At 53.4% G+C, this 9,933-nt stretch overlaps 1 protein-coding gene across 1 annotated transcript; it reads left to right on the forward strand.

Moving 5' to 3' along the window:
* Positions 1-265: 265 nt before the first annotated feature.
* On the forward strand, positions 266-2,374 carry CCDC177 (coiled-coil domain containing 177). Its single transcript, XM_040975624.1, has one exon. It carries the CDS (start codon positions 266-268, stop codon positions 2,372-2,374), a length of 2,109 nt encoding a protein of 702 aa, XP_040831558.1.
* Positions 2,375-9,933: the final 7,559 nt, after the last annotated feature.

Here is a 9,933-nt window from a genome sequence, read left to right on the forward strand (position 1 = left end):
CAGGTGGCCTCCCCGCAGGCCTCCACCCGGCACGCTGGGGCTGCGCTCTGAGCACCCGCGGCCCCCATCCCCGGCTCCCCGGCCAGTGTTTTCCAGGGCATCGGGTTTGGGATTTCCGTTCCACCAGGCCTCTGAGCCTAATCCTAAAGAGGATTAAGCGGGGAGAGATGGCTATGAATGCGGAGGGGGCGACAGCTCTCAGATGCGTTCCCCTATGTCCCTCTCTGTCCCCCGCAGAGACTCCAATCACGGACGCGGCTCAACCATGGTGGACCCGGTGCCTGAGGAGGAGAAGGAAGGCGCCGAGCCCAGCGACGGCTCGGGAGGGGATGCGGCCGCGGCGTCAGTGCCCCCGGAAGCCCAGGGCGCCCAGCAGCCCGTGGCCTCCTCAGCGTCTGCCTCGGCTGCGGCTGCAGCAGGACCCGGCAAAGCCGAAGTCCCGTGCGCGGCCGAAGGTGGGCGGCGGGAGCAGTCCCCGCTGCTACATCTTGACCTCTTCAACTTCGACTGTCCCGAAGCCGAGGGCAGCCGCTATGTGCTGACCAGCCCTCGCTCGCTGGAGGCCTGCGCCCGCTGCGCCGTCAAACCCGTGGAGCTGCTGCCACGGGCCCTGGCCGACCTGGTACGCGAGGCCCCTGGCCGCTCCATGCGGGTGGCCACCGGCCTGTACGAGGCGTACGAGGCAGAGCGACGCGCCAAGCTGCAGCAGTGCCGGGCCGAGCGCGAGCGCATCGTGCGCGAGGAGAAGCGGCGCCTCTTCACGCCGTTGGGCCCCGCGGCCGTCGCGGCATCGGCCCCGAGTGCGGGCAGCAGCAGTAGCTGCAGCAGCGCTAGCCTGCCGGCCTCGCCAGCCCCGCGCGCGCCCCGCAAGGCCTCCTCTAGTCCCTCCCCGGCCCGGACCCAACCTCCGCCCGCGGGCTCTCGGACAGGTAGGAAGAGCCACTCGCTGGACTCTCTTTCCCGTCGGCGGGAGGGCGCGCTCAGCTCCGAATCCGGCGCGTCCTCCTCGTCCTACAGCGGGGAGAGCCTGCGGGAGCTGCGCTGGCCGCCGCGGGCCTCGGCAAGGAACAGCTATCCGGCGGGGTCGGCGGCCTCCGCCCCTAACCCTCTGGGCCGCCCTTCCGCCCTGACCTTGGTTCCCATCACCGGCCGCAGCTTCAGCCTTGGTGACCTGAGCCACTCGCCGCAGACGGCGCAGCACGTGGAGCGCATCGTGCGTCAAGTGCGCGCCGAGCGCGGCCTGCGCGGGGTGCCCGAACGCGACCGGAAGATAGCGGCTCTGATGCTGGCTCGCCATCAGGAGGAGCGCCTGCTGCTGGAACAGCGCGCCGCGGCCCATGGGCAGTGGGAGCAGCAGCGCGTGCGAGCCGAGCAGCGACGGGAGCGCGAGGAACGCGAGAAGCAGCGTGCGCTGGAGCAGGGCCGCCGTGCGTGGGCCGCGCAGGTGGAGGAGCGCCGAGGCCGTCGGGGCCGCGAGGAGCGCGAGGCGGCACAGCAGCGGCAGCGGCAGTACGAGCGCAGCGAGGAGCGGCGCCGGGAGCTGGCTGAACGGCAGGGTCTGCTGCGGCGCGAGCGGGTGGAGCGCGCGGCGCGGGAGGACCGGCTGCGCAAGCTGCAACAGGAACAGAATCTGAAGCAGCGCGAGGAGGGCCTGCAGGAAGGGCGCCAGCGGGCCGAGCAGGTGCGCAGGGAACGTGCCCAGCGCGCGGCCCGCGCCAAGCAGACGCAGGAAGGCCAGCTGCGCCGGGAGAAGCGGGAGCTGAGCCGGGCCGAGCGGGCGCGCCACGAGGCGCTGCTGCAGGGCCGGGCCCGGCAGCAGCGAGAGGAACGAGAGGGCCTGAGGAGCTCCTTGGAGGCCAGCTTGGGCCGCGCGCAGGAGAACTACGAGCAGGTGGTGGAGCAGCGCACCCGGGAGCTGCGGGAGCGGGCCCGGCGGGAGGAACTGCAGGGGAGGCGGGCCAAGGAGGCAGCCGAACGCCAAGAGCGGCAGCACCAGGCGCACTTGGAGGCACTGGCCCGGGCCGGGGAGCGAAGGTTGCAGCACGCGACGCAGGTGGCCGAGGAGGCGGTGCAACAGAAGGCGCGGCGCGCTGTCCAGACTCGGCTGGAGAAAGAACGGACCCAGCGTGCCAACAAGGAGAAGGTGGAGAAGGACGAAGACTGCCGCCGGCGGGAACTGATTCAGGCCATCGGGCGCAAGCTGGAGCGCAGCGAGCAGCTGTCGAGGGAGCGGCGCAGCGCGCTGGAGAGCGCCCGCTCCACGGCCCGGGCCTCCTTCCACGTGCGGGAAAAGGTTCGCGAGGAGACCAACACGCGTTCCTTCGACCGCATGGTGCGGGAAGCCCAACTCCACGCCAGCTTGGATCGCAAGTGACCGCTGCCCTGCGCCGATCCAAGTGGCACGCTACTGAGGCAGTGTGAGAGGGTGGACTGGACGTGTGGGAGCTACCTGTCAGGCCTCCCTTTGTTTTTAAACACTCACTTACTTTGGAGATGACGCGGCACAATCTTTCCTTGCACCTGACCCTGATGGCTTGCACACCAGCCTTTGCCAAACTCCTCTACGTGTCTTGAGGGTTGGAATAGACAGGGATTTGGGGGTGGGGTGGAGAGATTGAAGGTGATTGTCCCGCACCCCCTGTAACAGTCCTGTTTTCCCTTTGGGACATTGGTGTCTGGGAAGACACTTGGGTTGCTGCACTGCTCACCTCCGTGGCTCTGACAAGGCGAGTTGCACAAAGGCTAGTGGCCTCCAAGAGAAGCACAGCTCCTTGAAGGTGTCCGGGTGCCCCCAAGGGACCCCAACCGTTATACTGATTTGTGTCTGCTTGACTTTTCGTTGGTCACCTGAGCAAATTTTCAACCGAGTCCCCTAGGTTTTCTGGTTAGACAATCATCCCAAGATGATTTGTGTCTTTTTGTTTCCACTTTCCTGATTCTCCCAGAGGGCACAGGAATCTGGTTGGTTTGATGATGTTGTTTAGCTTTAATGGAAATCCCAGCCCCACCCCCACTCCAGTGGAGAAGCTGTGGTCCTTAGGCAGCCGTGCTGCACTCTCTCGGACATCCTTGCAGGATGGGTTCCAGGGAGTGGGCATCTCCTGTCCACCTCCCAGTCAGGGCCCAGGGCTTCACAGACAGTAGCCATGCCTTAAAAAGCGGAGCCACCTTAAATTTCTGGTCCCAAATGCAGACTCAAGGGTGGGCCCCAGGCATTTTGGGGTGCAGGGTTCCCTCTGTGAAGCACAACAAGGGTCTCTTTGGCTGTGGCTGCAGATGGTGTTGAAACTGCCCTTGGCTGAGGGTCGTACTTACTGTGGTTGCTGATGTATCCATCCCTCTTCCCTTCTGTCCCCTGTAACCAAAAGGTATTTCCTCCATCTCTCTCATCTCTCTGTCTCTCGGTGCCTCGCCTTTCCCACCCTCCAGATTAGGTGGTCAAGATTTCTCTCTTGGGACCTCGGGGTCTGCTGGACCCAAGGCCCACTGCAGGGTTCTGTGAGACTCTTCTCTGTGCCTTTCCTTGACCTGGAGCTGGGAAGCAGGTGGGCCGATGTCCGCCTGGTTTGTTTCTGGGAACTTGGATTTCCTGGCCTTGCATTGTGGACACAGATGGTTATTTAGCCTTTGGGGAAAACACTTGCAACAGCAGATCCCAAAGGCTGTGTTCCGTTGTCACCAAGGTGATCTTACCCCACCTTCCCTCTTGAAGTGCTTCCCTTCCACGAAGCCAAAAGTGGCCCCTAGCCTTATCCACCCCTTAACTCTACCTTCATCAGAAAAGGTCAAAAATGAAACATTTTTTTTTTTACAGTAAAGTAAGATCAGGAAATTTTTTTAAAGTACCAAAAGGGGAAAAAAAAAGGCAATCAGGGTAAAAAAAATTTTTTTAACCTACATTAGACATATTTCCTGTGGATTTTGCTAGGCAGAGTTCTCCCTAAAATGCTTGCACACACACACACCACTTTGTCAGCCCCCTGTCCCCACCTCACCCCCTCGTATGCCGACAAGTATAGGAAGTGTTGTGTAGAAGGAAGTAGTGCTTAGCTGGTGCACTGAAAACGTTGTGAAGCTAGGAAAGGAGCTGTGTCCTAAGGAAGGTTACTTAGTGAATGGTGTACAGTGTTTTCTTGTTGGTAACCAGGTTGTCAGTGAGCTGTAATGGTGTTGTTCGTGAGTCAGGAGCATTTAACTAAAAGGTCCGTGTGATGCTGGTTTTTACCCTGTGGTTCCTGAGTTTGCTTACCTGGCTTTTGAAAAGTCACAGAATGTACCACCACGATGAGATCATTAACTTCCAAATCATGTGATCATTAACTTCCAAATCATGTGTGCTCATATGAGGAAGCAATCTGGTCTTTGGGATGAAGCTCCAAAAGGTATACAGGTGAGCTTCCCTGGCCCTTTTTACTCTGTTTTCTGATTCACTGGGTCCTTCTGGCTCGATTATCTCTCCAGGTTTCCTTGGTTTCCCTACCTCTCCAGTGGGGATCGTGTCTGCTGCCCAGAACCCAAGTGTCCCTCCTTGTTCTGTGGCTGTGGACCTGCGGGGACAATCACTACAAACACGAAGGGTCACATGACTGTACCGGAGCCTGATTGAGTAATACAGGCGAAACAACTGATGCAGAAAGAAGTGATCTTGAAAAGCACCTTGCAGATCACAATGCCATGTGTGATGGAAGGCCCAGGCCTGGGTGTCACCAGCTTAGAAGTGAGCACTTGGACAGAAGCAACATGCAAAGACTTTGGATTCTTAAAAGAAATTCCACAGAGTCAAGTAGAAGTAAAAGAAAAAGAAAGGCCAAATCTACTCACCAGTAAAGAATGGTTCCCTCCTATTCTGGATCATCTGCTCTCTATTCTAGCAGAAATGATCATGTTTTTTAAAGAGGAGCTGTTTCCAGAATCTTCTTGGGGTCCCCTGTGGTGGTTTCTTATTCCTCAGTGCAGCCAGAGAACATTTTGTGGGGCACAGGAAAGGTGAGAGGTTAAGGTTACTAATGCATATTCCAATGGGCCACATTGTCCCTGAGTGGCATTCCAGTGCTGTCAATTGGCCTAAGAGTACCAAGCTGGAAGTTTCCTTACTGCCCAGGAGATTGTAGCCTTGAAATGACTACAGACCTTCACATTTCCCTCTTGGAACATCTCCTTGTTCAATAAGCAAAGACTGTGCAGTGGAGTGACACGGAAGGAGATGGGTTGGAAGAAGCTTTAGTTCGCTGGTTATCAAGGAAGCAAGCAAGATCAAACCATTTCAGATGAAATCTTCGGTGAAGCTAGTTCAGTGTCCTTTTAAGGCAATGACCAATGCCTACACAGCATCTGGACACTAAGGCAGAAGTTTCTTCTTGGAAACACAGACTGGGACTCTTCAATGGGGGCAGTAGCTGGGATTTGTTGAAGAAAGTATCTGTGAGATGCTGAAGCTAGACAAGTGTCTTAGTCCATTTTACGTTGCTCCAACCAAATACTGAAGGCTGGGTAATTTGTAAAGAAGTTTGTTTAGCTTGCTGTTCTCAAGATGCAAGAACATGCACTGACATCTGTTTGGTTCTGTGAGTGCCTCACCGCTTATGGCATCACATGGTAGAGACTACACAGAAGTGAAAATGGGAGGCAGGAAGTAAGAGAGTGGGGAGGGGCCAGTCTTAACTCTTTTGTATCAATTGCCTTCTTGGGAACTGAGCTGCTCCTTCATGGTGCACTCCGCTGTACAAAACCTTCATCAGCCTTTTCACGAGAGTGGACTACCCAAAGACCTGAGGCCCCTGCACTGAGCTCCATCCTTTCACTGCCCCACCACCTCACTCCTGCCACTCTGGGAACCAGCACAGGATCCTTTGAAGAGCAGACAATACTCTCACCACAGTGATGAGAATGTAATTTGTGTTCAGTCTCTTGTGTAGAGGCCTCCATCCATCACTGCCTCTCTTGACACAGAAGGCTGGCTCTACAAGAGCAGCTGTTTCTTGCTTGGCGTTTAATCCCCACGCAGCCAATGGTCTAGCACTTCCCACGTGGGAAACAGAAATGCTGGATGGAGTGAGGGTAGAGGGAGGAATAAATAATGGGCATGTGATGGTTGACCAAAGTGAATCTGTATAAGACAAATCAGGTAGACAGTCCTCCGTCCAGTCAACAGATAATCACTGACGCCGGCTATGTTCCAAGCACTGCTCTTGCTGCTGGTAAAAACAAAAACCACTAAGTCTGTTTAATGATTGTCCCTTGGAATCGTTAAGTGTTGTGATGTTGTGAACAGATATTTTTGCTTCTCCCACCTGGCTTCCCTACCTTGCCACCCAGGTATCCCTCCACAGGCCGATCCAATGGTGGACCAAGCCTTTTCCATTCGCTGGAGACAAGCCGCACACCAGTCAACCATCATTAAGTTATTGTTTCTGTCTTTCCCTCAGAGATGATTTGATGAATCTGTTCAAATGTAGAATGTCATGCATCCAATCAACTCTAAATGGCAGTAAAAAGATTAATCACCTTCAAGGTCATTATGTGTCACACCCTTAAGAGAGGTGACATAGCCAGTGCTCATGGAGTCAAAGAATGGAGCCACTGACCATCGTAAAGGTTACAGACTCTATCCTTCAGTTATTGCTGAGTTAAGAAAGTCAGCATTTCCAAAATTTTTCTGTTTTGTTTTTTTTTAAAAAAAACTTTAATCTTATTTGAAAGGCATAGAGACAGATAACTATACACCAGAAATCCCTCAACTGCTGGTTTAGTCTTCAAATGCCCGCAACACTCAGGGCTGAGCCAGACCAAAACCAGGAGCCTGGAATTCAATCAGCATCTCCCACATGGGTGGCAGAGACCCAACTACTTGAACCTTCACCTGTTGCTTCCCAGGGAGCACATTAGTAGGAAGCTGGATCAGAAGTGGAGCCAGGACTCAAACCAGGCACCGGTACATGGGCCTCTTAACTGGTATGCACAGAATGCCCGCCCTCATTACTGAATGGACAAGAGTATACACAATATCCAAGTTCTCAAGACTCGTAATTGTAGTTTCTTGGTAGACTTGTCTTTTCTGCATTACATGACCACATCTCCACCTTGCATGTCCCAGAAGCATTTGACAGATGAGCACAAAGAAGCTTGGCATTGCTTGGCATGTCCTGGAAGGGGACTGTCAGAGGGTGGGCATTTGGCACAACTTAGACTCTGCTTGAGTCACCTGCTTCCCACACATGGGTGCCTGGTATGAGTCCTGGCTTTTCCACTTCTGATCCAGCTTCCTGCTAATGTGCACACCCTGGGATGCAGAAGGTAATGGTTCAAGTATTTGGGTCTCTGTCACCTACACAGGAGACCCAAATTGAGTTCCAGGCTCCTGACTTTGGCCTGGTCCAGGCTTTGTGTTATGGGTATTTGGGATCAACCAATGTCCCTCTCTGCCTTTCAAATAAATTGAAGGTATATATATGTTTTAAGAGGCTTTCAGGAATCTAGCAGCTGACAACCTCAGTTTTAGAGATGCTTTTATTTGAGTCTGTGCTGTATTTGGCTTTGGGTGTCTGATGTAGCACATCAGTATACATCTACACTTGGGGTTTGTTGATGTGTATCTTTGCACAAAGGCACGTTATGTGTCCACGTGTGTCCTCTGTTATGGGGAGGCCCCTTCCATTCCCCTGCAGTCACCCAGTGCTTCACTACTAACCCTGAGGTTGTCCTAGCATCAATGGGGCAGGGCTAGAACAGATGGAAGAACTAACAGCCATGATTAGGATATGGGATCAGGGTTGGGAGGTGATGCATTTCTGGAGGAATGCAATTGATGTCATCGCTTCCAATGCTATTCCTTTGCAGTTCAGCACCAACAACAGTACTTGAAGAAGTTCGGGAAAGACAATGTTAAGATTGTTGCAAAAAAATTTTTGAAATCCATGCCTATGAAGAGCCTCAAAAAAAGTTTATGGAAATACATTTATTAAATAATATGTATGGATTTCAAGTATCTTTTGCAGCAAAACAAACATCACTTACTTCCATTTTCCAGACTTTGTGAGGTATTCTCTGTCATGTCCCACACAAGCATGAGAAACAAGGCCAAGCTGCCATTTTGATGCATCCGCCCTTTCTTCCTCTCCCCTAGTACTGTCGCAATGGCATGCTTTTGTGTCAGACACTTGCACACTGCACAGGACTCTGAGCAACCTGATCCATGTGCACTCGCACACCACGCCCCCAGCCATTCCACTTCCACGTTCTTGCAGAGGGATGGAATGTGAAGCCATCTTACTCTTCCAAGGAACAATAAGCTCTGAAAAACCAAGCTGCCCCTTGGTGGGCATTCATGGCCTCCACCTACCTCCAGTCCCAAGGCTGTCTCAGGCTCTGGGATGTAAGACTGGCGTCTGTGTTTCCTAAAGCCGTCACTGAGCCTTCTGAGTGATGAAACATGTTCCTTGTGCCACTGTTGGTCTCTTTCCCAGAGTGTCCTCTCATACATGGTGAGAGATCGAATGGGATATGAAATTTAGATGCCAAAACATTGACATTTGGGGAACACAGCAGAGTAACAAGATGTGTACAAGGTCTCGATAATGCAGTCCATGTGGTCAAGACCACTTCAGGGCAAAGAGTCTATAAAATGGAAACAATCAATAGATTCTGCTTGGTAGAGAGTCATTAAACATGTACGTGCTTAGAAAACAGCACAGCTGGGGGCTAAAGACTCTCAATTCCTGGGCGCTGTGATGCTGGATTAGGATGGGTAGGAAAGGAGGATTAAACTTTAGCCAAGTTGACTCGAATGGTAGCTCCTTCTGGAATAAAGGAAACGGCTCTAGATTTGTGGTTCCCACAGTAACAGACAGTAGCCTGAGGTTTGGAAAGCAGGTGGGATTATGCTGTTTACCAAAATACCTTGTTTGGCAATAAAACTGACATCTGATGATAATTGTGGACATTTTTTTTTACACTTCCTACATGATGACTAAAATGACAAGACACTTTAAAGATTTATTTTTTTTGGACCCGGCGCGGTGGCGCAAGTGGTTAAGGTCCTCACCTTGCATGCCCGGGATCCCATATGGGCGCCGGTTCTAATCCCGGCAGCCCGCTTCCCTTCTAGCTCCCTGCCTGTGGCCCGGGAAAGCAGCAGAGGACAGCCCAAAGCTTTGGGACCCTGCACCCACGTGGGAGACCCGGAAGAGGCTCCTGGCTTCAGATCGGCATAGCATCAACCGTTGTGCTCACTTGGGGAGTGAAAGCCAATGTGTGCTAAGCACTGATGCTATGCAGGTAAGCACTACACCAATGTGGTAGGGACTGTGGTTATTCCCATTTTACAGATGATAGAATGGAGACATCCGGTTAACAGCTGAGGGCTCATCCTGAGGTGGCTACTTTGAAGCCTGTAGCATCCCAGGAGCTTAAGGACAGCAGTATCTAGCTCCCTAAGTGGTGAGCCCCAGTCTACACTCTCTGTGCCCACCTGGAATGAGGCAGGATGCAATTCAGCTAGCTGGCTGGCACTGGGACGCTCCAGAGGGCCCCCCTGCCATAAACCATTCCCATCAGTTCAGTGTTACAGCTTCTGGGGGGTGAGACCCTGCTCCTCAATCCAGGTCATCCACATGGGTGGCAGGGAGCTAAGTACTTGAGCCATCACCGCTGCCCCCTAAGGTCCCTAAGGTGCCTCCCAAGAGGCAGATATTGAACCCAGCCACTCCAGTCTGGGGCATGGGCATCTTAACCATTAGGCTCAGCATCTGCCCCCATTCTTCTTCTGACTGCCATTGTGCTACAGCTCTCTCTGATGCATGCTGGGTCCTTGGATTCTGACCTTACTGAGTGCTTGTAAGTGTCCAGGTCTTACTTCCAATTTTCTCTAGGTGTACAGTTTTCTAGAAGGCTTCATCTCAGTAAAGACAGAAGAAGAAGAAGAAAGAAGGCTAGGGG

The sequence above is a fragment of the Ochotona curzoniae genome, unplaced genomic scaffold (genome assembly GCF_017591425.1).
Source record: "Ochotona curzoniae isolate NIBS_2020 unplaced genomic scaffold, NIBS_Ocur_1.0 contig_2688, whole genome shotgun sequence".
NCBI lineage: Eukaryota > Metazoa > Chordata > Mammalia > Lagomorpha > Ochotonidae > Ochotona > Ochotona curzoniae.